The sequence below is a fragment of the Mustela putorius genome, unplaced genomic scaffold (assembly GCF_011764305.1).
Source record: "Mustela putorius furo isolate JIRA1106 unplaced genomic scaffold, ASM1176430v1.1 tig00000196_pilon_pilon_pilon, whole genome shotgun sequence".
In the NCBI taxonomy this organism is placed as follows: Eukaryota; Metazoa; Chordata; class Mammalia; order Carnivora; family Mustelidae; genus Mustela; species Mustela putorius.
In genome coordinates this window covers 14,782,068-14,809,570 of record NW_025421310.1, presented here as the reverse complement: position 1 = coordinate 14,809,570, position 27,503 = coordinate 14,782,068, and the positions used below count along the sequence as shown (strand labels likewise).

General features: G+C 37.2%; 1 protein-coding gene across 1 annotated transcript in view; it reads right to left on the bottom strand.

Moving 5' to 3' along the window:
- Positions 1-2,734: 2,734 nt before the first annotated feature.
- ZNF404 (zinc finger protein 404) overlaps positions 2,735-27,503 on the bottom strand; it is a 32,998-nt gene continuing 8,229 nt past the window's right edge. The window contains exons 3-5 of the mRNA XM_004767666.3: positions 23,893-23,968; positions 20,324-20,450; positions 2,735-6,161 (exon numbers count right to left, since the gene is read on the bottom strand). Of these exons, the coding sequence (XP_004767723.1) occupies positions 4,639-6,161; positions 20,324-20,450; positions 23,893-23,901 (1,659 nt within the window). The 5' untranslated portion in view covers positions 23,902-23,968 and the 3' untranslated portion in view covers positions 2,735-4,638. The remainder of the gene's footprint in view (positions 6,162-20,323; positions 20,451-23,892; positions 23,969-27,503) is intronic.

Here is a 27,503-nt window from a genome sequence, read left to right as displayed (position 1 = left end):
GGATGATCTTGACTTAAATATGGGTATAAATATGGATATAAAGAAGGCCTGTAAGAGAAGAAATAAGCAGCAGTTTGAAAGATGAGAGTGAATGCTTATGGCAAAGACAAGGAGAATTACTGGTATTGCCAAAGGCCCCAAGAGAAGAAAGTGCTTGAGACTTTGAGAGGAACTAGAAGAGGTTCAGAGGTGTAGGAACATCACTGTTATGTGTTTACTTCATCTCCCCTTCCTGAAAGCTTGGTTCTGATTTAAATGTTTAAATGTCATTTGGCTGGATCCCCTTTCTTAAGAGTTCTTTTAGACAGCTTATGTGTGTCACATAGTGGAATAGTATTCCACACCATATATACATATATGATTATATGTATCTACATAGATACATTTATCACATTTATTTTATCCATTCATCTATTGTGGACATTGGTTTTTTTACTACCTTTGGCTATTGTGATATAATGTAAACATTGGAGTACAAATATCTGTTCAAATCCCCACTTTCAATTTCTTTGGGTATACATGGAATTGGATTAAATGATAATTCTATATTTAAAATTTAAATTCTGTATTTAAAATTCTGAGGAATCATCATATTGTTTAACACAGCAACTGTCCCATTTTACATTTCTACCAGCTGCACAACTTTATTGCTTTGGTAGGACTCCATTTCACTTCAACCATTGTACTGCATAGATCTTATTTTTGTATTATAGTATATGTGTCATGTATATGTTGTTTCTAGGGTCACACATAAAACACATCATTGACCTAGCTGATGTCAAGAACAGATGTGTTTATTTGGATATTTTATGAAGACAACATGAGTTACAGTGATGTGAAGGAAATAATAATTGGTAATTAAATATACTTATTACTTTAATTATAATTAAATTATTATTCTAGGTTAAATAAGTGTGTAGCAATTTTTAAACTTACAATGAAAGCTTACTAATGATTCATTGTCAAGTAGCAGCCAGTACTATGGCCAGAATAGTAAAAAATGTGAGACTAGAAGTACAAATGCTAACTGCAATTTGCTGTAAATAGAACAAAATTAAAAAGCTGTTAGATAATGTAAAAAATCAGGTTAATAAAGTAGAGAATATCGTGAGACATTTGCAGCAAATCTATAACACATTTGATGAGAATTTTCCTTTTGATAACCAAAAAGGATAAAATTAGTTGCCTGAAATCATAATTAAATGGGCAACCAAATTTTAACTGACTTTGAAACAATCTGAGCTTATAACTTTGTGTAGCTATAAAATGGCTTTGTGTCTTGTACACACACAAAAATCAAATTTTATGTGGAAATATAGGAAGATAAATTATTACTGTAGTTAGGGGAGTTTTGTTATGATATTATGAAAAAATGCTAAAAATTATATCTTATAAAAAGTAAAAAAATTTAAGCCACTAGTCAACTGCCTGTAAAAGATCTTTCTAATATCTAATATCAAAGATTAATTCAAAATTAGTAAAGCTACATATATTCTCTAGCTTTAGACAAGTTGTACGATAAAATATTTTCCACTTTACTCTGGGTACCTTCCAAATCAAATAGAAATATTGTCAATCTGCAGCCTACAAAATCATATTCATAGCACAGATATCTTAAAATCTTTTATATATGTCAAAAAAGAATTTCAACTAGATATAAAAAAAAAATTCTATTAAAATTAACAGCCGGGGCACCTGGGTGGCTCAGTGGGTTAAAGCCTCTGCCTTCAGCTCAGGTCATGATCCCAGAGTCCTGAGATAGAGCCCCACATTGGGCTCTCTGCTCTGCAGGGAGGCTGCCTCCTCCTCTCTCTCTGCCTGCCTCTCTGCCTACTTGTGATCTCTTTCTCTCTCTCTCTCAAATAAATAAATAAAATCTTAAAAAATAAATTAACCAGCCACGCTAAGTTAAAAATGTGAATGCTGTGAATTTTAAAGAGCTTGATGTCTCCCTAACTGATTTGCTCCACAGTATGAAAAGTATGATGGTTTAGTATATACGCGCAAATATTATGAATTACTGTTGCTTTATGGAACTGTTGAAAGAAACAGAGAACAAATGAATTTATTTATGTTTTTTGCCAATGCTCATTGGTTGAATGGTTGAAGAGTTTACAAATTTTTTACAAAGATTTACTGTATTTTGAATGCGAAGGCTTTCTTTAAGAAAATACTTGGCGAATATTTCATAATCAAGACCGCCAAAATGACAGCATGATTTGTTTTCTCACCAGTATCACACTACATGTAAACAAACAAAATCTGGAATGCCAAGGAAAGGAAAAGCTGTTTTTATGACTAAGCTAAGAGGGTAGGAATATTTCTTGAAACTGATACTTTTCATAATTTTACTTATTCTTCTATCATTAATCAATATATGAAAGATTTTCACTGGAATCAAAAGCATTGTCAAAATACACATTGAAGAAACAGGAAACCTTAGTAAAGAAATAGAAACTATTAAAAAAGCACAAAATGAAGATAGAACTGAAAAGTACTATTAAACTTTTGATAGATAAACTTAATAGCATAATTGAGATGACAAGAAAAAGAATCAGTAAACTTGAAGATAGAGCAATAGAAATTACCCAATCTGAAAAAGAGAAAAATAAAGGGCGCCTGGGTGGCTCAGTGGGTTGAAGCCTCTGCTTTTGGCTCAGGTCGTGATCTCAGGGTCCCAGGATTGAGGTCCGAGTCGGGCCCTCTGCTCGGCAGGGAACCTGCCCCCCCCCTACTTGTGATATCTCTGTCAAATAAATAAAGTCTTTAAAAAGAGAGAGAGAGAGAGAGAAAGGTGAGAGATAACAGAGCCAGTGACTTGTGGGACAATATCAAAGATTTAACACAAGTATTTAGAATCCCAGAAGGAGAAGCATGGACAGGAAATAAATATCTGAATATGGACAAAAGTTTCTGAAATTTGGGGAAATGCATAAGTGTATAGATTTCAGAGGCTCAGAGAACCCAAAACAGGAGTAACATAAAACCACATTTAAACCAGCATACTCAAATTGATGAAAACCACAGGTAATGAAAAATCTTGAAAGCATGCAGAGAGAAATGACACATACAGAGGGAAAGTAATTCAAATGACTTCTCATCATAACCTATGGAGGACAGAAGTCATTGTCTATCTTTTAAAAAATACACAGAAAACCCAGAATTCTATAGCAAGAAAAACAATCTTTCAAGAATAAAGGGTAAAAGAAACTGAAAATTCACCTCCAGCAGATGTACACTCCAAGAAATGCTATATTAAGTTCTTCAAGCTAAAAGAAAATGATACCAGATGGAAATTCAGAAAATTAGGGATTGGGAAATCAGGAAGAGCACGGGAAAGGGCAAATATATGGGTAAATATAAAATAATATAAAATATTGGTAGTCAATACGTGAATCAAGAGATCAAACATAGTTTCGCTTGTATGCCACCTGATATTTTATATTAAATATACCATATCTATGAAATAGTCATAAAAATATTTAATCTGAAAATCAAGCCTCTAGACATAAACTTCAGTTCACAATAGACACAAAGGATAGAGGAAGAAGTCAAGCCCATCTTGAGAAAAAGCAGGACAAATATGGAATTACAATATTATATAGGTTGCTTCTGAGGCTTCAAAAAATGTAAGGAGGTAAAGGATAAATTGTTGACCAATTTTTATTAGACCCAATAAACCATAGTCATGTAAAACAAATTTGCTTAGTTTGGTTTTTGGACTTTAAAAAAGCTAGTACTTTTAGAAGATATTCTTTAACCAATTAGAGAAATTTGTAAATAGGCTGAATATTATAGAACAATATAGGGTTATTATTAGTGTTTTTTTAGGTAACTGTAGTTTAATGGTCATCTAGAAGATTATCCTTAATTCTAAGAGTCGTATGTTGACTTTTTAGAGGTGAAGTGATATCTAAAACAGTCACTGAAAAATACAGCAAAATGATATATGGAAAATATATTCAACATTAATAAGAATTATATATATATATACATACACATACATCTGTATATATACATATTCATATTTACGAGAGAGAAATACCAGATATACTGAATCTAGGTGGAGGACAAACAAACTTCATTGTAACACTGTTGTACTTTTTATGTAAATTTGAAAACTTTCAAAAACTCACTCAAAAAACTCAACCTAGTCTTGAGCTACCAGATTGTTAGTTTTTAATTTATTTCAATTGTAGGGCATGTGGAATGTATATTATCTGTATTGCAGAATTTATTGTAAGAAAGTTTCTTCAAACTACTCCAATTTTTCAACAGATGAACTCTCAATATTCTAAAGGCACAGGGTTTCTTATTATTATTCATCCTCAGGGGCTTGATCTTTGAATAAAAATGGGATTTTTGTCCAGAATTAATTATCTGAAGAAAATATGAATGAGCTCTGATACATTTTAAAAACATGCTTATAGGGTCTTTCTTCCACATGAATTTATGTATAGTAATAATAGTGATTATCATTTAAAAAGCCACAATACTTAGTAAGCAAATACCATGTGCCAGATGACCCCTAAACATTTAAATTTTATGTTAAGTAATTTAATCTTTACCATAACATCACTAGGTGGTAGAATAGTGGTAACAGTAAAGGTGCCAAAGTTAAATGCTTTCTGACTCTCATTACCTCAGGAGTTTCTCACCACTATGAAATCTTTGATGTTGAGTAAGTTGATAGCAACGAGTAAAGGTCTTTCCACATTCCTTACATTTGTGTGGTTTCACACCAGTATGAATTCTCTGATGTTGAGTAAGTCGATCGCTGCGATTAAAGGCCTTACCACATTCTTTACATTCATAGGGTTTTTCACCGGTATGAATTCTCTTATGTTGAGAAAGACCTGAGATAGAACGAAAAGCCTTCTTACATTCCTTACATATATAAGGTTTCAAACCTGTATGAATTGTCTGATGATAAATCAGTTGAGAATTAAGTCTAAAGGTTTTTCCACATTCCTTACATTCAAAGGGTTTCTCCCCTGCATGAATTGACTGATGTGTTTTAAGGTCTCCAATACGGCTGAAGGCTTTCCCACATTGTTTACATTCATATGGTTTTAAATCAGTATGAATGATTTGATGTTGAATAAGGTATGAATGAAGCTTAAATGTCTTCCCACATTCTTTGCATTCATGTGGCTTCTCACCAGTATGAATTCTTTGATGTTGCGTAAGTTGAGAGCCTCTACAGAAGGCCTTCCCACAGTCCTTACAGTCATAGAGTTTCTCACTGCTATGAATTCTCTTATGTTTAAGAAGGCTTGAGCCCCTACTAAAGGCCTTCCCACACTCCTTACATTCATGAGGCTTCTCACCAGTATGACTTCTCTGATGTTCAATAAGTAGATAGCTGCGAACAAAGGCCTTTCCACATTGTTTACATTTATATGGTTTCTCACCAGAATGGATTTTCTTATGTTGATAAAGACTTGAACGATGACCAAAGGCCTTCCCACATTCCTTGCATATATAGGGTTTCACACCATGATGAATTTTCTGATGTAGGCACATATGTCGGTACAATCTAAACGTTTCTCCACATTCCTTACATTCATAGGGTTTCAAACCAATATGTATTTTCTGATGTTCAGTAAGGTGAGAATAACGTCTGAAAGACTTCCCACATTGCTTACATTCATAGGGTTTTACACCAGTATGAATGATCTGATGTTGAATAAGCTGTGAATAAAACCTAAAGGCTTTCTCACATCCATTACATTCATAAGGTTTCAAATCAGTGTGAATTTTTTTATGTCTAACAAAATGCTGGAGAACTATAAAGGCTTTTCCACATTCCTTACATTCATAGGGTCTCACACCATTATGGTCTCTGAAATGTTCAGTAAGGTGTGAATATTTTCTAAAGTCCCTCCTACATTGCTTACATTCATAGGATTTCTCTTTAGTGTGAATTCTCTGGTGTAGAGGAAGAGATATATGTTTTATAAATGTCATTTGACTAAAACCTTCCATGTTAGGCCCCTGTTCTCTCCCAAATTCAATTCTGCACTGTGGGTCATTTCTCAAAGTAAACCTCATAAGGTTGAAGGTTTTATTTCTTTTCATTGTCTCCCGATGATATGAATTTACTTGATAACTGCTTTTTTCTGAAGATAACTTGTTGGTCTCAGTTGTAAAATCAAAGTCTGAAAGAAAACAAAATAGACAAATGCTATTTTACTGTACTGGGGATGAGGAGGAGCCTCTTAGAGTAAAAATAGTGACAAATTGAGAAGTATATTCACTAGAAGTAAAAGGGTCATAAAATCCTAAAATACTATCAGGATTTTTTTTTATTCTTTAATTTTTATTTTTTTTTTTTTTTTTTTTTTTTTTTTTTTTTTTTTTTTTTTTTTTTTTTTTTATTTTTTATTTTTTATTTTTTATAAACATATATTTTTTATATACATATATTTTTATCCCCAGGTCTGTGAATCACCAGGTTTACACACTTCACAGCACTCACCAAATCACATACCCTCCCCAATGTCCATAATCCCACCCCCTTCTCCCCAACCCCCTCCCCCCGGCAACCCTCAGTTTGTTTTGTGAGATTAAGAGTCACTTATGGTTTGTCTCCCTCCCAATCCCATCTTGTTTCATTTATTCTTCTACCCCACTTAAGCCTCCATGTTGCATCACCACTTCCTCATATCAGGGAGATCATATGATAGTTGTCTTTCTCTGCTTGACTTATTTCGCTAAGCATGATACGCTCTAGTTCCATCCATGTTGTTGCAAATGGCAAGATTTCATTTCTTTTGATGGCTGCATAGTATTCCATTGTGTATATATACCACATCTTCTTGATCCATTCATCTGTTGATGGACATCTAGGTTCTTTCCATAGTTTGGCTATTGTGGACATTGCTGCTATAAACATTCGGGTGCATGTGTCCCTTTGGATCACTACATTTGTATCTTTAGGGTAAATACCCAATAGTGCAATTGCTGGGTCATAGGGCAGTTCTATTTTCAACATTTTGAGGAACCTCCATGCTGTTTTCCAGAGTGGCTGCACCAGCTTGCATTCCCACCAACAGTGTAGGAGGGTTCCCCTTTCTCCGCATCCTCGCCAGCATCTGTCATTTCCTGACTTGTTGATTTTAGCCATTCTGACTGGTGTGAGGTGATATCTCATTGTGGTTTTGATTTGTATTTCCCTGATGCCAAGTGATATGGAGCACTTTTTCATGTGTCTGTTGGCCATCTGGATGTCTTCTTTGCAGAAATGTCTGTTCATGTCTTCTGCCCATTTCTTGATTGGATTATTTGTTCTTTGGGTGTTGAGTTTGCTAAGTTCTTTATAGATTCTGGACACTAGTCCTTTATCTGATATGTCGTTTGCAAATATCTTCTCCCATTCTGTCAGTTGTCTTTTGATTTTGTTAACTGTTTCCTTTGCTGTGCAAAAGCTTTTGATCTTGATGAAATCCCAGTAGTTCATTTTTTCCCTTGCTTCCCTTGCCTTTTGCGTTGTTCCTAGGAAGATGTTGCTGCGGCAGAGGTCGAAGAGGTTGCTGCCCGTGTTCTCCTCAAGGATTTTGATGGATTCCTTTCGTACATTGAGGTCCTTCATCCATTTTGAGTCTATTTTTGTGTGTGGTGTAAGGAAATGGTCCAATTTCATTTTTCTGCATGTGGCTGTCCAATTTTCCCAGCACCATTTATTGAAAAGGCTGTCTTTTTTCCATTGGACATTCTTTCCTGCTTTGTCGAAGATTAGTTGACCATAGAGTTGAGGGTCTATTTCTGGGCTCTCTATTCTGTTCCATTGATCTATGTGTCTGTTTTTGTGCCAGTACCATGCTGTCTTGATGATGACAGCTTTGTAATAGAGCTTGAAGTCCGGAATTGTGATGCCACCAACGTTGGCTTTCTTTTTCAATATCCCTTTGGCTATTCGAGGTCTTTTCTGGTTCCATATAAATTTTAGAATTATTTGTTCCATTTCTTTGAAAAAGATGGATGGTACTTTGATAGGAATTGCATTAAATGTGTAGATTGCTTTAGGTAGCATAGACATTTTCACAATATTTATTCTTCCAATCCAGGAGCATGGAACATTTTTCCATTTCTTTGTGTCTTCCTCAATTTCTTTCATGAGTACTTTATAGTTTTCTCTGAGTATAGATTCTGTGTCTCTTTGGTTAGGTTTATTCCTAGGTATCTTATGGTTTTGGATGCAATTGTAAATGGGATTGACTCCTTAATATCTCTTTCTTCTGTCTTGCTGTTGGTGTAGAGAAATGCAACTGATTTCTGTGCATTGATTTTATATCCTGACACTTTACTGAATTCCTGTATAAGTTCTAGCAGTTTGGGAGTGGAGTCTTTTGGGTTTTCCACATATAGTATCATATCATCTGCGAAGAGTGATAATTTGACTTCTTCTTTGCCGATTTTTGGATGCCTTTAATTTCCTTTTGTTGTCTGATTGCTGAGGCTAGGACCTCTAGTACGATGTTGAATAGCAGTGGTGATAATGGACATCCCTGCCGTGTTCCTGACCTTAGCGGAAAAGCTTTCAGTTTTTCTCCATTGAGAATGATATTTGCGGTGGGTTTTTCATAGATGGCTTTGATGATATTGAGGTATGTGCCCTCTATCCCTACACTTTGAAGAGTTTTGATCAGGAAGGGATGTTGTACTTTGTCAAATGCTTTTTCAGCATCTATTGAGAGTATCATATGGTTCTTGTTCTTACTTTTATTGATGTGTTGTATCACATTGACTGATTTGCGGATGTTGAACCAACCTTGCAGCCCTGGAATAAATCCCACTTGGTCGTGGTGAATAATCTTTTTAATGTACTGTTGAATCCTATTGGCTAGTATTTTGTTGAGTATTTTTCGCATCTGTGTTCATCAAGGATATCGGTCTATAGCTCTCTTTTTTGGTGGGATCCTTGTCTGGTTTTGGGATCAAGGTGATGCTGGCCTCATAAAATGAGTTTGGAAGTTTTCCTTCCATTTCTATTTTTTGGAACAGTTTCAGGAGAATAGGAATTAGTTCTTCTTTAAATGTTTGGTAGAATTCCCCCGGGAAGCCGTCTGGCCCTGGGCTTTTGTTTGTTTGGAGATTTTTAATGACTGTTTCAATCTCCTTACTGGTTATGGGTCTGTTCAGGCTTTCTATTTCTTCATGGTTCAGTTGTGGTAGTTTATATGTTTCTAGGAATGCATCCATTTCTTCCAGATTGTCAAATTTATTGCCGTAGAGTTGCTCATAGTATGTTCTTATAATAGTTTGTATTTCCTTGGTGTTAGTTGTGATCTCTCCTCTTTCATTCATTATTTTATTTATTTGGGTCCTTTCTCTTTTCTTTTTGATAAGTCGGGCCAGGGGTTTATCAATTTTATTAATTCTTTCAAAGAACCAGCTCCTAGTTTCGTTGATTTGTTTCTATTGTTTTTTTGGTTTCTATTTCATTGATTTCTGCTCTGATCTTTATGATTTCTCTTCTCCTGCTGGGCTTAGGGTTTCTTTCTTGTTCCTTCTCCAGCTCCTTTAGGTGTAGGGTTAGGTTGTGTACCTGAGACCTTTCTTGTTTCTTGAGAAAGGCTTGTACCGCTATATATTTTCCTCTCAGGACTGCCTTTGTTGTGTCCCCACAGATTTTGAACCGTTGTATTTTCATTATCATTTGTTTCCATGATTTTTTTCAATTCTTCTTTAATTTCCCGGTTGACCCATTCATTCTTTAGAAGGATACTGTTTAGTCTCCATGTATTTGGGTTCTTTCCAAACTTCCTTTTGTGGTTGAGTTCTAGCTTTAGAGCATTGTGGTCTGAAAAATATGCAGGGAATGATCCCAATCTTTTGATACCGGTTGAGTCCTGATTTAGGACCGAGGATGTGATCTATTCTGGAGAATGTACCATGTGCACTAGAGAAGAATGTGTATTCTGTTGCTTTGGGATGAAATATTCTGAATATATCTGTGATGTCCATCTGGTCCAGTGTGTCATTTAAGGCCTTTATTTCCTTGCTGATCTTTTGCTTGGATGACCTGTCCATTTCAGTGAGGGGAATATTAAAGTCCCCTACTATTATTGTATTGTTGTTTATGTGTTTCTTTGATTTTGTTATTAATTGGTTTATATAGTTGGCTGCTCCCACGTTGGGGGCATAGATATTTAAAAATTGTTAAATCTTCTTGTTGGACAGACCCTTTGAGTATGATATAGTGTCCTTCCTCATCTCTTATTACAGTCTTTGGCTTAAAATCTAATTGATCTGATATAAGGATTGCCACTCCTGCTTTCTTCTGATGTCCATTAGCATGGTAAATTCTTTTCCACCCCCTCACTTTAAATCTGGAGGTGTCTTCGGGCTTAAAATGTGTTTCTTGGAGGCAACATATAGATGGGTTTTGTTTTTTTTTATCCATTCTGATACCCTGTGTCTTTTGACAGGGGCATTTAGCCCATTCACATTCAGGGTAACTATTGAGAGATATGAATTTAGTGCCATTGTATTGCCTGTAAGGTGACTGTTACTGTATATGGTCTCTGTTCCTTTCTGATCTACCACTTGTAGGCTCTCTCTTTGCTTAGAGGACCCCTTTCAATATTTCCTGTAGAGCTGGTTTGGTATTTGCAAATTCTTTCAGTTGTTGTTTGTCCTGGAAGCTTTTAATCTCTCCTTCTATTTTCAATGATAGCCTAGCTGGATATAGTATTCTTGGCTGCATGTTTTTTTCTCGTTTAGTGCTCTGAAAATATCATGCCAGCTCTTTCTGGCCTGCCAGGTCTCTGTGGATAAGTCAGCTGCCAATCTAATATTTTTACCATTGTATGTTACAGACTTCTTTTCCCGGGCTGCTTTCAGGATTTTCTCTTTGTCATTGAGACTTGTAAATTTTACTATTATGTGACGGGGTGTGGGCCTATTCTTATTTATTTTGAGGGGCATTCTCTGAACCTCCTGAATTTTGATGCTTGTTCCCTTTGCCATATTGGGGAAATTCTCCCCAATAATTCTCTCCAGTATACCTTCTGCTCCCCTCTCACTTTCTTCTTCTTCTGGAATCCCAATTATTCTAATGTTGTTTCGTCTTATGGTGTCACTTATTTCTCGAATTCTCCCCTCGTGGTCCAGTAGCTGTTTGTCCCTCTTTTTGATCAGCTTCTTTATTCTCTGTCATTTGGTCTTCTATATCACTAATTCTTTCTTCTGCCTCATTTATCCTAGCAGTGAGAGCCTCCATTTTTGATTGCACCTCATTAATAGCTTTTTTGATTTCAACTTGGTTAGATTTTAGTTCTTTTATTTCTCCAGAAAGGGCTTTTATATCTCTCGAGAGGGTTTCTCTAATATCTTCCATGCCTTTTTCGAGCCCGGCTAGAACCTTGAGAATTGTCATTCTGAACTCTAGATCTGACATATTACCGATGTCTGTATTGATTAGGTCCCTAGCCTTCGGTACTGCCTCTTGTTCTTTTTTTTGTGGTGAATTTTTACGTCTTGTCATTTTGTCCAGATAAGAGTAAATGAAGGGGCAAGTAAAATACTAAAAGGGTGGCAACAACCCCAGGAAAATATGCTTTAGCCAAATTAGAAGAGATCCAAAATCGTGAGTGGGGAGAAAGGGGATAAAAAAGGGGATAAAAAGAGGTTCAAAAAGGAAGAAAAAAAAAAAGAAAAAAAAAAAAAAAAAAAAAAAAAAAAAAAAAAAAAAAAAAAAGAAAAGAATTTTTTTTTTTAAAAAAGAAAACACCTAAGAAAAATGTAAAAAAATATATATATATATTAGATAAACTAGTAAAAAATCGTTAAAAAAGAAAAAGGGGTAACAGTTAAAAAAAAAAAAAAATTTTACCCGAAGGCGAGAAAAAAAAAAAAAAAAAAATGAAAAAGAAAAAATTAAATTAACTGCAAGACTAAAAAAAAAATCACAGGAAAAAAGCCATGAGTTCCGTGCTTGGCTTTCTCCTCCTCTGGAATTCTGCTGCTCTCCTTGGTATTGAAACCGCACTCCTTGGTAGGTGAGCTTGGTCTCGGCTGGATTTCTTGTTGATCTTCTGGGGGAGGGGCCTGTTGTAGTGATTTTCAAGTGTCTTTGCCCCAGGCGGAATTACACCGCCCTTACCCGGGGCCGGGGTGAGTAATCCGCTCGGGTTTGCTTTCAGGAGCTTTTGTTCCCTGAGCGCTTTCCGTAGAGTTCCAGAGGACGGGAATACAAATGGCGGCCTCCTGGTCTCCGGCCCGGAGGAGCCGAGAGCCCAGGGCCCCACTCCTCAGTGCGCCCTCAGAGAACAGCGCCCAGTTACTCCCGTCTGCCTGACCTCCGGCCGCGCGCTCCGAGCTCACCGAGCCTGCGACCGGTTCAAGGTAACACGGAGCTGCGAGCTTACTGTCGGCTCTGTCTCTGTAGCCGGCTTTCCCGTTCCAATACCCGCAAGCTCTGCGACACTCAGACACCCCCGATCCTTCTGTGACCCTGCGGGACCTGAGGCCACGCTGACCCCGCGTGGGCTTCGCTCCGGTTTAGCCTCTGGAGCGATGTCCCTCCGCGGAACAGACTTTTAAAAGTCCTGATTTTGTGCGCGGTTGCTCCGCCGCTTGCCGGGAGCCGGCCCCTCCCCCCGGGGTCTATCTTCCCGTCGCTTTGGATTCACTTCTCCGCCGGTCCTACCTTTCAGAAAGTGGTTGTTTTTCTGTTTCCAGAATTGCTGTTCTTCTTCTCTTCGATCTGCCGATGGATTTTCAGGTGTTTGCAATCTTTAGATAAGCTATCTAGCTGATCTCCGGCTAGCTGAAGCAGTCTCAGCTTGCTACTTCTCCGCCATCTTGACTCCTCCCTCTATTCTTTAATTTTTAAAAAAGATTTTATTTATTTATTTGGCACAGAGATCACAAGTTGGCAGAGAGGCAGGCACAGAGAGAGAGAGGAGGAAGCAGACTCCCTGCAGAGCAGAGAGCCTGATGTGGGGCTCAATCCCAGGACCCTGGGATCATGACCTGAGCCAAAGGGAGAGGCTTTAACCCACTGAGCCACCCAGGCGCCCCTCCTGTCATGAAATTTTTTTTAAAGATTTTATTTATTTATTTGACAGACAGAGATCACAAGTAGGCAGAGAGGCAGAGAGAGAGAGGTGGAGAAGTAGGCTCCCTGCTGAGCAGAGAGCCCCATGCAGGACTCAATCCCAGGACCCAGGATCATGACCTGAGCCGAACGAAGGGAGAGGCTTTAATCCACTGAGCCACCCAGGCACCCCTGTCATGAAATTTTTAAAAGGCAAGAAGGACTCAGAAAATTATGAAAGTTCATATTGAGAACTATGAAGTTTGTGAACAGGCAAAGAGAAAAAGTCAGTAGTACTCATATTTAATGTGGACCAAAACTATAGAAGGAGTTTCTTATATACACTACCTTCTAGATAGCTGCTGAGACTAAGTGAATCAGAATCTAGAGGAGTAGGTTCTGGTCATCTATATTTCTAACATTATCTATCAGATGGCTCTATGTAGTTTTTTCAATGGTTTGTCTTTATGTTAGAATAGAACCCTAAACACGTAATCATGAACAAAAAGGATCTATCTTTTTACACAAACTCATCTTGATCCCTTGGCATCTTTTGTTCCTTATATACTATCCCAATGAATCTCTTTAGCTACTAATACATACCATAACCTTTCCCATTTCCTGGGGCTTCTCACAGGTGCTCCACCTTTCAGGAAGCCTTTTACCTAGTGCCTTTAAATTACTATCTTTGGGTGCTGCAGATTAGAAATCACTTCTTCAGAAAGGCTGCGTCTGCTAACTCTAAGTAAATTCATATCCTTTATTCTATATTCCAACAGTTAATTTTTGCCTTCAAAATACTTTTCTCTATTACATATTTATTTTCTCATTTATTTTACTATGTATTTTCTTCTTCTACTACTGCAAAACAAGTCCTTACCACAAGGTAAATATTAATTATAAGATAAAATGTTGAATTTAAAAAATTAACTTGGATGAAAGTAAAGGTAAATAAAAACAAAAATTAAGGCTACTGGGGAAGGCAGCTGAATAAAATATCCATTTAGTTTCTGAAAATTATGTGACAGTTATCAATAATCTCTCCCTAACTAATCTCTCATACCATATTATAGTAAAAAATGTTTTCTTCTATCATTTACCTTAAAGTTGAGAAATACGGACTTCCAAACCAGCTCAATCAAAAATATAAATGGAAATAGGTGACACGTGATCATTCTCCAATCGCTTATCACCTTATATTGATATGCACGGCTCTACCACCATTGTTCCATCTTCCCTGTGCTCAGTCATGATTGTTTTTCTGCTTTATCTCAATCAAGATGATCAGATGGTATATTACCTTCATCAGCAGAGTTTTAATATTATTCATCCATCCTACTGATGCTCACTGTTTTGTTTCTCTAATGACTTTCCCAAATTCTCCATTCCATTCCTTTATAGCCAAGGCCAATTATTCTTGAATTTCACAGAAACTTGTTTCAGGAATTTCAATAATTAATATAATTTTAGAAGGCTTATGAAAAGCTATTAAATTAAACTGGAGGATGTTGGGAAAAAATAAAGTAAGTGCTATGGGAACAGCCTTTGGGGAAACCAAATACCTGGGATGCTGCAACAAAAGAAATGTTGAATAGAGGATAAAATTTGGCTATCTGGATAGTGAAGCAGTCTGAAGAACTCTAATGTGCTAACTGGGTCAAGTATGATTTGAAGGCAAGTGGGATTCTTCTATGAATGAAGTACAATATGTTCAAATAGTTGAAGTAAAGCAAACAATATTCTCTGAAATAATGAGAAATGGGAAGCAATACCCAAAAGCCAAACACTTTCTATTGATAAATAAAACTCAAAAACTACTATTAGTGAATGATAAATACAAACTGAAACCACAGAACTTCTTGAAAACAATGATAATAAAAAAATAATACATCAGAAACTGTGGCCTTTAACTGTACTACTGAAAACTCATAGACTAAAAGGCTTATATCTAATGAAAAATTAAAGAATAAAAATGAATGAATATTAAATCCAAAATTAAGAAAAGAAAAAACTTCGAAAATGAATGATAAAGTCTGCTGAAGGAAAACAGAAAACGGAAAGTAATATAATAAGAATTATATTTTTATAAAATATAAATTTTATATTTTATATAAAATTATATTTTAAATAAAATTGTACAATTAACATGTGCAAACAAACCGGTAGACTACCTATTCAAGGAACAAAAGATAGGAGGAAAGTCTAAACACAATGACAGTAGGGAAACAGTTATCAATAAGGAAACAGAGAATGTTTAAGAAACCCATTCAAGACAACTATGCAAATAAATTTGAGATGTACATGAAAGATGAATTTTTTGAAAATATAGTTTCTAAAAACCAAACCCAGTTAAATTTACAAACTTGTTTCTAATAAATAAAATATTAAAAGAAAAAAATAACTTCTCAATGAAGAAAACCAGCAGATACCACTTTACACAAGTTTTTAAGGTTAGCACCCCCTTGATGAATCACATTGATATCATGTGCCCCTGATATACAATGAGAAGGGTACTTCTCTGGTATTCTTCCCCCAAATCCATGATCTGAGTTTAATAATAAGAAAGCGCCAAACACACCAAAATTTGGAGGCACTCTACTAAATACCTGACCAAACAGTATCTTCAAAAGTATCAAGGTCAAAAAAGAGAAGGAAAAACAGAGACTGTCACATTTGGAGGAAACAAAGGACACAGGATGACTAAAAGTAATATGGTATCCTGGATTGGATCCTGAAACAGAAAAAAAGACATTAGTGCAAACACTGGTGAAATCTAAATAAAATATTCAGTTTATAGTATTGTAAAATGTTAATTTGATAGTTTTCACAGATGTACCACAGTTATGTAAGATGTTATCATTATGGGAATGATACACTGGAACTCTTTGTACCACTTTTGTAACTCTTTTGTGAATCTAAAATTCTTTCCTTTTTTTTTTAAAGATATTTTTTATTTATTTGAGAGAGAGAGAGAGGTCACAAGTAGGCAGAGAGGCAGGCAGAGAGAGAGGGGGAAGCAGCCTCCCTGCCAAGCAGAGAGCCCGACGTGGGGCTCGATCCCAGGACCCTGGGATCATGATCTGAGCTGAAGGCAGAGGCTTTAACCCACTGAGCCACCCAGGTGCCCCTCTAAAATTATTTCAAGAACAGAAACAGATTCCAGAAGAGATGGGAAATCTAAATATACCAATTTCCACAGAATAATTTAAAAAATTGTATATTTATCCCACAAGAAGTGGTTTACAATTAGCTTTCCAGTTGTCCATGTTTCTCCAAACCATTTCCCACTGATGTTAATGAGGGTGCTTTGGAGAAATAGCTAATTCCTAGTCCAGGGCAGGGAAGATACAAGGTGATTCTAAGACCTCTTGTACTAAAGTGCAAAGAAGCTTTCAAAGACAGAGTTAATAATTTGTGCTTTTGGTCATGCAACATTAAGAGGGATCAAATTTGCCCTCCTACCTTAAATAACTAGAAAATTTAAAAAATGTATGAAACATCTTTCAAATATTGGAAAATAGATAGTGCAGGATAGAAATTTCCCAAGGGAAGGGAAACAAATGAAGTGTGCCCTGCAAGTACCACAGTTGACTGTCTAAAGAGAATTTCCAGAACAAAGCACATGGAGGGGAAACTAAAATACTGCAGCTGTATCCCTGAGTTGAGAAGACAGAGTAGAGAATTAAGGGAAAGAACGAAGTGCAGAATTTGCAAGGCAGAGTACTAGAAAGGAGGGAGCTGCACAGAGAGATCTCTAGAGATCTGTAGAGGAAACCCCTTGATACTTGGCTGAATGTGAATCTAGACATCTGTGTGAGGAAACTAATGAAAACGAAGAATGTACTACTTGATAGGAGTAGGCAGAACATCCCCGGAAGTCACAAAGGGCAGGGGATAATTCTTGTTTCCACCAACCAGAGTGGAAAGATCCCATAAGGCACAAGGCATCAAACATAGTCCCTAGAAGGATATTGCCTCAGTGGTGGGGTCAAGTTAGCACTAGACTGAAACGTATTCTGGACCCACCCTAACAAAGCTTTAAGGCAACTCATGGAAGTATTGACAGATTCCAAATTAAATAGCTACATCCAAGAACAAAGCCCTAGGATATTAAAAGAATTTTAGGAATCCAGCATCCCAACCCAGTAAACTTCACAATGTCTGGCATCTAATAAAAAATTATCAGGCAGGGACGCCTGGGTGGCTCAGTTGGTTAAGCGGCTGCCTTCGGCTCAGGTCATGATCCCAGCGTCCTGGGATCGAGTCCCGCATCGGGCTCCTTGCTCAGCAAGGAGCCTGCTTCTCTCTCTGCCTCTAGCCTGCCACTCTGTCTGCCTGTGCTTGCGCTCTGTATCTCTCTCTCTCTCTAACAAATAAATAAAAAAATATATTTAAAAAAATTATCAGGCATGCAAAATAGCTAGAAAGTATGACCTTTACTAGGAGAAAATTAATCAAAAGAAACACACCAAGGAATGATACAGATAATATAATTAGTAGATAAGGATACTGAAAGAGCTATTATAAGTATATTTCATGTTTTTATTTTTAAAATATTTATTTGAGGGACGCCTGGGTGGCTCAGTTGGTTAAGCAGCTGCCTTCGACTCAGGTCATGATCCCAGTGTCCTGGGATCGAGTCCCACATCGGGCTCCTTGCTCCGCAGGGAGCCTGCTTCTCCCTCTGTCTCTGCCTGCCATTCTGTCTGCCTGTGCTCCCTCTCGCTCGCTCTCTCTCTGACAAATAAATAAATAAAATCTTTAAAAAAAAATATTTATTTGAGACAGAGTGAGAGAGAGCATGAGTGGTGGGAGAATTAATTGGAGAGGGAGAGGCTGACTTCCCCACTGAGCAGGAAGCCTGAGGTGGGGCTCAATCCCAGGACCCTGGGATTATGACCTGCGCTGAAAGCAGACAGATGCTTAACCAACTGAGTCACGCAGGTGTGCTGTTTTGTTTTGTTTTGTTTTGTTTTAGTGGAGTTTTTGTAGATTAAAATTTTTTAATAATTTATTTCATTTGATTTCTCAAAGTTTTTGGCAAAACGTTTCTCAAAATATATTTTCAAGGCTTCATGGTTTTTGAAATATGGTGAATTTTTTCCTTACATAATTTTTTTTTCTTGATTCATGTTGACAGAATTGCATCACTTGTATTCTTTCTTTGAGATAATGAAATTTATAGTTGTGACTTTCTCTTTTGTATGTTTGGCTTTTTATTTCATTAATTTCTGTTCTTGCCTTTATTATTTCCTTCCTTCTACTTTCTTTAAATCTGTTGTGCTCTTCTTTTCCTGGTATATCAAATAGATGATCTGCTTATTAATTTTCAACATTTCTTCTGGAATCCAAAGACCTACTGGGAGAGGAAGCTTGAAATCAAAAGAGATAAATAATAAGAGCCATGACAAAGTGGTGAATTGGCTCTGATGATTTACAAATTTTCCCCTGTAGAAACTTACTGATTCTGAGTGCAGCTAGCAGTAAAGGCAAAATTCCATATATATATGGAATTATAAAAAAATATATATATATATACATATATGTATATGTATAGTAGCTGAGAATGACCAAAACTGAAAACCAGCACTGACCCAGCTCAATCCCTAATATAGTGATCAGCCTGCCTCTCTACTGATTAATAGAGGAAAATGTAAATACTCTGGTGGAAGATACCATCATCTGGAAACCATTCAGTTCTTTTTTTTAAAAGATTTTATTTATTTATTTATTTGAGAGATAGAGAGCGAGAAGGAGAAAAAGCAGGAAAAAGAATGGGGGTGGGGTGGGCAAGGAGACTAAGTGGGGCTTGATCCCATGACCTGAGCTGAAACCAAGAGTTGGAGGCCCAACTGACTGGGCCACCCAAGTGTCTTCATTCAGTTCTATTGTACATAATATCCAGCATAAAATTACAATTACTAGGGACGCCTGGGTGGCTCAGTTGGTTAAGCAGCTGCCTTCGGCTCAGGTCATGATCCCAGCGTCCTGGGATCGAGTCCCACATCGGGCTCCTTGCTCGGCAGGGAGCCTGCTTCTCCCTCTGCCTCTGTCTGCCATTCTGTCTGCCTGTGCTCGCTTGCTCTCCCTCTCTCTCTCTGACAAATAAATAAAAAAATCTTAAAAAAAAAAAAAAAGAATTACAATTACTAGTAACTTGAAGAGGAATTACCATATGATGAATAACCAGAGAAAAGAAGAAATATAAGCATACCCACAGGTGAATAAACAGTAATGAAAAGAAAGTAAATAAACAATGAAGAATTGTAAAAGATAATTAGATGCTTTAAGACAAACTGAATTTCTAGAACTGAAAAAGACAACATATGATATGAAAAACCTGTCTTTAAGAGCAGACTCATCATAGCAGAATACAGGATAAGTGAGCTGACATAGAGGTCAACAGAAGAGAGATAAAAGGAGATATACACATGATAGAAGTGTAAGATACACTTGAAAGATCTAACATAGGTATAAATGGGAGTCCAGAAGAGATGAAAGAATAGTCAAGTATTTTCCAAAAACTGAAGGAAGATGTTCACTTCTTGGTAGAAACCCAAAAATCACTGCAAGCCAACATTTCCACTGCTATAAGTATAAAAATAATATTAAAAAGAGAATGTTCTTTGGGCGCCTGGGTGGCTCAGTGGGTTAAGCCGCTGCCTTCATCTCAGGTCATGATCTCAGGGTCCTGGGATCGAGTCCCACATCGGGCTCTCTGCTCAGCGGGGAGCCTGCTTCCCTCTCTCTCTCTCTGCCTGCCTCTCCATCTACTTGTGATTTCTGTCAAATAAATAAAATCTTTAAAAAAAAAAAAAAAGAGAATGTTCTTGATTCATTCTACACTGTAAAATTTACCAAGGTTCGTTTGTAGCAAAGAGAAAACCAGGACCCTGTGTTACCTGTTTTCATGTAGGTGGACCAGCAATTAAAATGGATATTTGTACATATTCTGAACATACACATAATATGAAATCTCTTTTCTTTGCTGTTGGTTATGCAGAAAAAGTCCTAGAATTTAAATCTTTATTTTAGAAAAAGAAGGAATTGCAGAATGGGGTAGAGGAAAGAAGGAAGGTAAATGAAAGAAAAGATTCAGGTGCTGAATGGAGATGCCCATTTCCATCTAACAAAGGTCCAACTAGGCCTTTGGGAATATGGAGAATATGAATATGGAGAAATTTATCTGGTTTCTCGGCAAAGAGCATAAAATACACAGTGGAGAAAGGAGCTATTCCAGATAGCAGAGTCTACATGATTTCAAGTAGATGTCCTTACCCAGTGAGACCAAGTTAGTATAATTCTCCAACATCACATCTCTGTACAAATCCCTCTGATCAGAATTTAGGCATTCCCACTCCTCCAGAGAGAAGTCTATGGCAATATCACTGAATGTCAATGGCACCTGAAAAGACAAACCATGTATTATTGTTGTTCGTAACAGTAAAGAAAAAAATGTTCGAGATGGAATGACTAAATTGCAGTAAGGGGACAATGTAGAAAAACAAGCTGAAGTTACAAGATCATGACACGATTAGATGAGAATAAATACATTAGCTTCTAAAATAGAGTGCCAACTCAGTCTTGAAGGATCCTGTTGGAGTGCACAAAATTTCTTTAAAAATAAAGGAAAACTGAAATATCTAAATGTATGAAAATGAATAAAGTAAAGAGATTTCTCCAATTAAATGAAACAGTATATATAAGAACATTACCTTCCATGTACATGAATCACATATTACTAGTAAATACAAGTTCTTATGTTTTTCCTCTTCAAGGAATATATAAAAAGAATTGTTCATTTTTCTCCAAAATGAATTATAAAATCTATTAGAGTTAAGATGGAGTAACATGGATCAGATTTAACCTCCCATGTGAAATAACAAAGAACATGGACAAATTGTAGAAAACAATGGTTTTTGAGCCAGAAAATATTGGGCAGTGATCCCCTGAGAGACAAATAACAAATGAAGTGAGCCCCATGATTTCCATGGCTTACTGCTAGGAGACAGTATCACTACACAATTATTAGAATGGCTAAAATTTAATAGGCTGACCATTTTAAGCACTGCTAGAGATGTGGGAAAAAATGGAACTCTCACACATTGATGGGGGAAATGTAAAGCAGTAAATCACTTTGAAAAATAGTTTATTGATTTCTTATTCCCCAGCCACTCCACTCCTAGTGTTTACCGAAGAGAAATGAAGGCATATGTCCACACAAAGATTTGTGCATGAAGCAGTTTTACTTGTAATATCAAAAAGTGGAAAGAACTCAAACATCCATGAACAGAGGAGTGGATATACAAATTTTTGTATATACTGAGAATACTAATATTAGAATAATAAATTTAGTATTAAAATTAGAATAACAAATAGAATACTAATAAGCACTTAAATGGAATGCACTACTACTATATGCAGCAATATGTATGAATCTCAAAATAAATATGCTGAATGAAATAAGATTAAAAAAACACATGAAGTGTGATTCCATTTATATAAAATTCTAGAACATGCAAATCAACCTATAGTGGCAGAAAGCAGAAGAGCAGTTGCCTAGGCATGAAGGACAAGTTTGGGGGCAGGTAGGAAGGGGCAATTACAAAGGGGCATGAGAAAAATTTTGGAATGATGGAGATGTTCATTATCTTGGCTATGGTAATAGTTTCACGGATATATATAAGTCAAAATTTATTAAATTCTACACTTTAAATATAAGCAATTTATTGTCAATTATATTTCAACAAATCTGCTTTAAAAAGACACAAAACAAACTGAGGGTTGCTGGGGGGAGGGGGTTTGGGAGAAGGGGGTGGGATTATGGACCTTGGGGAGGGTATGTGCTTTGGTGAGTGCTGTGAAGTGTGTAAACCTGGTGATTCACAGACCTGTACCCCTGGGGATAAAAATATATGTTTATAAAAAATAAAAAATTAAAAGTTAAAAAAAAAAAGACAAGATACAGCAGCAGCAGCAAAGGCCACGGTCACCGAACTGTGGAAAGAACCAAGATGCCCTTCAACAGACGAATGGATAAGGAAGATGTGGTCCATATACACTATGGAGTATTATGCCTCCATCAGAAAGGACGAATACCCAACTTTTGTAGCAACATGGACGGGACTGGAAGAGATTATGCTGAGTGAAATAAGTCAAGCAGAGAGAGTCAATTATCATATGGTTTCACTTATTTGTGGAGCATAACAAATAACATGGAGGACATGGGGAGATAGAGAGGAGAAGGGAGTTGGGGGAAATCGGAAGGGGAGGTGAACCATGAGAGACTATGGACTCTGAAAAACAACCTGAGGGTCTTGAAGGGGCCGGGGGTGGAAGGTTGGGGGAACAAAGTGGTGGGTATTAGGGAGGGCACGTATTGCATGGAGCACTGGGTGTGGTGCAAAAACAATGAATACTGTTACACTGAAAAGAAATAAAAAAAAATACAGTGTACATCAAAATAACCATGTGTATTGAAAGAATTGAGCTACAAAAAAAAGACAAGATACATACACTTAATTATATGTCAATTACACTTCAAAAAGTTGATAAAGTTTCTAAGGAAATGGAGTTTGTGTAAAATTAAGAAATTTTATCAAGAAAATATAGGTCAGATAATACCTCATAAGCACTTCCTTTATTCTCACAAGTTAATGTTCTCATTTATTCCTTCTTACAGACATTAGATTTAATCTTCCTTAAAGTATTAAGATAATTAATAATATTAAAATAATACTAAATTTTTAAGTATTATACTATTATGATATTTAGGTTGGACACAAATACTAACCTCTTCCTCACTGTTCAGTATCATCTACCACTTGTAGTTCTAGATGATCTTCCTTTCTGCAATCCCTTACTGAACTCCTGTTCCTAGTTAGAACACACTAATGTAGGATGATCAGAACAACACTGATTTACTCAAGACCAGCAATTTCTCTTTCAATACAAAATTCTCAGTGATTTCCGTAGCTGGGGCCCTGATGTCTATCTGTCTGTCTGTCTGTGTCAGCGGCACCAATACCATTTCTACCCAAACCTAAAAGCTTTTCTTTCTTTTTTTTTTTTTTTTAAGATTTTATTTATTTGACAGAGAGAGATCACAAGTAGGCAGAGAGGCAGGAGAGAGGAAGGGAAGCAGGCTCCCTGCCAAGCAGAGAGCCCGACTCAGGACTCGATCCCAGGACTCCGAGATCATGACCTGAGCCGAAGGCAGCGGCCCAACCCACTGAGCCACCCAGGTGCCCCTCTAAAAGCTTTTCAAAGCTGAGTTCTCATCTCACACCCGAGTCTGAGACCATTCATAACCCACTTATCCCTTATCTTCCTGGAAAACTGAGAAAGTTTTCTCTCCTGTGGTCAAATAGGGCCTTATTTTATTTTATTTTTCATGGGGGAAGCAGAAGTAGAGGGAGAGAGAGAGAATCCATGCTGGGTGTGGAGCTCAACATGGGGCTTGATGTCATGATCTTGAGATCATGACCTGAGCTGAAATCAAGAGTTGGATGCTTAACCAACTGAGCCACACAGGTGCCCCAGGACCATTATTTCTGTATCATAAAACCACAAACCTGACAAGGGAAGCTCAAATATTTCCTTCAAGGTACTTCACTCTTGCACTGCTCCAACAGTGCTCTTGAGAAAAGACTGAACATATAGAAGATGAATAATTGAAAATCAGAAAATAGGGAGCAGAGGAGGACACCATCCTCTCTAAGGGGAGAACCCATGAAATAGAGTCAGAGATACAGCCTTCCTAGGTAGGAGGTATGGGGATAAAGAATGAAAGTTTTACATGAGTTAAACATCGTAGTATTTCAGGAGGGAGACAGGCATCCACTTACCTGTGCCATGGTTTTCAAACTGCTGATCTTCCTCAGGTTTCCTCCATTAGAGAATCTAATTGCAGAGAAGCTAGAGCTGGGAGAGGAAAAAGAGGCCTTGAGATCTGTTTTATCTTAGAACTCCAAAAATTATTTAAGGTAATATAGCCTTTCTTTTTTTCCTCTTTTTTTTTTTAAAGATTTTATTTATTTATTTGAGAGAGAGATCACAAGTACACAGAGAAGCAGGGAGACAGAGGGGGGGAACAGGCTCCCTGCTGAGCAGAGAGCCCAACTCAGGGCTCGATCCCAGGACTCTGAGATCATGACCTGATCCAAAGACAGCGGCTTAACCCACTGAGCCACCCAGGTGCCCCTCTTCTTTCCTCTTTTTTCCTGCTTTCCACGGTCCTTGCCCACTCTCCACCCTCCCAAACACATGAACACATGTCAGGGGATATGAGAAGTTCAGACAAAGTCAAGCCCTTCCCTGTACCTAAAGATACAAAGCACACAAGAGTGGATAAAGAACAAAGACATTCTTGCACCAAAGCTAGATCCAGACACCCACACTGCCTAATTTCTCATACTTATCAGGCCAACTGAACCCAGCCTAGGTTGTTCAGGAATACCAAGTAGCTTCTCATCCAGGCCTATCTTCTACAGTAAAGAGCATGCCACACAACACAAACTTCAACAACCTTCATGTCTTTGGGATGGACCTGGACATGAAATCTTTTGCACCAGGTAAAAGAAAGCAGTAGAGATGAACGTGGAAATCTTGAGCACTATAAAAATGCCTTCCCATCTGAAGCCTTTCCCTTAAGCCAGAACTATGACTCTCGAGATCCTCTGTGATAACCAACCTGGATTTCCCTATCAGGATCTACTTTGCTGGCATGAGTCATTGCCTGTGCCCCCAGCAACCAACCCACCAGTACCCACTAGAGAGAAGTGAACTCATGCTTAACACATAGATTTTTGCAACCTTCTATGTGATGGGTAGTCTATACATATTGACATTTAATTCCATAATGTAGTTATTATCTCAATTCAACAGATGAAAAAATGAAAGTTCAAAGAATTAAAGAAATTTCCTTGTATCACAAACAATAAGCAGAAGTGATGTGTTTTGAATCACATTCCTCTAGTTATAAGGCCAACTTATTTTTCCAACTATTGCCTTTTAAACCTAGATTTTTTGTTCTCTTGTGTGAAACCTTAGAACAGATAATTAAGATATTACCTAACAAAAGATTTACTGAAGAGATGTTTTTAAGCAACAAGGTACTATCACTTATAGGTATTCAATTTTCAGACTTTAAAGGCTGATCATGCACCACACAGAGTAAGGTTATAGGGAAAGGAGCATTGTTACGGTGTCCTGTAGACTTGTGAAAACTTAGAGCAGTTGTGACATGTAAGCATAATTCTTTTTTTTAAAGATTTTATTTATTTATTTGACAGAGAGAGATCACAAGTAGGCAGAGAGGCAGACGGTGGGGGGGTGGGGAACCAGGCTCCCTGCCAAGCAGAGAGCCCGATGCGGGGCTCGATCCCAGGACCCTGGGATCATGATCTGAGCCGAAGGCAGAGGCTTTAACCCACTGAGCCACCCAGGCACCCCTGTAAGCATAATTCTGCTTAAGAATTTAACCATGAAAGGTCATATCTGAATCTACATCCAAAGGAAATACCCAGAAAATGCACCTAGAGATATAGAAAGAAATATGATAGCTACTAGTTAATTAAAAAAAAAAAACAGAGAGAAATCTAAAGGTACTAAGACTTAAAGCACTGAGATGAGTGGCTGATTAAATAAACTATAGTGTACTCATACAATGGAAAATGAAGTAGACTCTGAAGATGATTGTACAGACCATTGGTTCTCAATAGGGGAACATTCAGCAGTGTCTGAAGACATATTTGGTTGTCATAATGTGCATAGAGGTGACATTGTTTCTATTAGACAGAGAACCAGTGATGCTGCTAAACATCTCATAATACACAGGAAAGCCCCCTACAACAAAGAATCATCTGGCCAAAAATATCAACGACACGAAGTTTGAAAAACCCTGAAGTAAACTCATTAAAGAAAGATAACATTATCCAGAATCTGTATATTATCCACAATGCCACCATACAATAACAATTACTAAACATGCAAAGAAACAGGAAAGAGTTTACTGATAATCAAGAGAAAACATCTCAGTAGAAACAGACCCAGGGATGACCTACATAGTGGAACTAGTAGACAAGGACTTGAAAACATTATGATTATGATGCTTAAAAAAAAATAGAGGAAAACATGGGCAAAATGGGTTCAGTTTTTTTAAAAAAGATTTTATTTATTTATTTGACAGATTACAAGTAGGCAGACAGGCAGGTACAGAGAGAAGGGGAAGCAGGCTCCCCACTGAGCAAAGAGCCCGATGTGGGGCTTAATCCCAGGATGCTGGGACCATGACCTGAGCTGAAGGCACAGGCTTTAACCCACTAAGCCACCCAGGCACCCCAAAATAGGTTGAGTTGATAGAGCATGCAACTACTGAGCTCAGGGTTGTTAGTTAAGCCTCATGTTGGGTACAGAGATTACTTAGAAAAGGTGGGGGGCACCTGGCTGGCTCAGTCAGAATGCAAAATGAAGCATATCAATAGATATTTAGGATCTTAAAGATTCATATGAACACTTTATAATTATAAAAATATAATACCAAAAGTTAAGAATGCATTGCGTAGGGGTGCCTGGGTGGCTTAGTGGGTTAAAGTCTCTGACTTTGGCTCAGGTCATGATGCCAGGGTCCTAGGATTGAAGCCCTGCATCGGGCTTTCTTCTCAGCAGGAAGCCTACCTCCCCCTCTCTCTCTGCCTGCCTCTCTGCCTACTAGTGATCTCTCTCTGTCAAATAAATAAATAAAATCTTTAAAAAAAAGAATGTACTGGGTGGTCAATGTAAAGTCAAATTAACGATAATCTTACAAAGAGAGAAAAAAAGGAAAGAACAAAAGAAATATAGGAGACAGTCAAACGATGAAATTGAACACCTAAAAAATAGGACAGAAAATTTATTTGAAGAAATAATGGACAAAAACATCACAAATCTCATGAAATGTTTTGATACATAAAATTAAAAACTCATCAAACCTAACCAGATAAAAGAAGGAAATCCATACCTAGGCACAGCATCACCAAACTGTTGAAAAACAAAGTTTACAAATACATCATAATAGTATGTAGTTTAAAAAAAAGGATATCAGTTATAAGAAAACAACAATAAGAAAAAGAGTTTGGGCTCCTGGGTGGCTCAGTTGGTTCAGCAACTACCTTTGGCTTGAGTTGTGATCCTAGAGTCCCGGAGTCTAGTCCCGCATGGAGCTCCCTGCTTCACAGGGAGTCTGCTTCTCCCTCTGACCCTCTCCCCTCTCATGCTCTCTCTCACCATCTCTCAAATAAATAATATTTCTTTAAAAAAAGAAAAAGAGTTCATTTCTCAATAGAAATTATAGTGGCTTGAAGAATGGAATTATATCTTCAAAGTACTGAGAGAAAAAAATGACAACTGTGAATTTTATACCTGGAGAAAATATCTTTCATAAATGAAAGTGAATGAAAGATATTTTCTAACAAAAGCT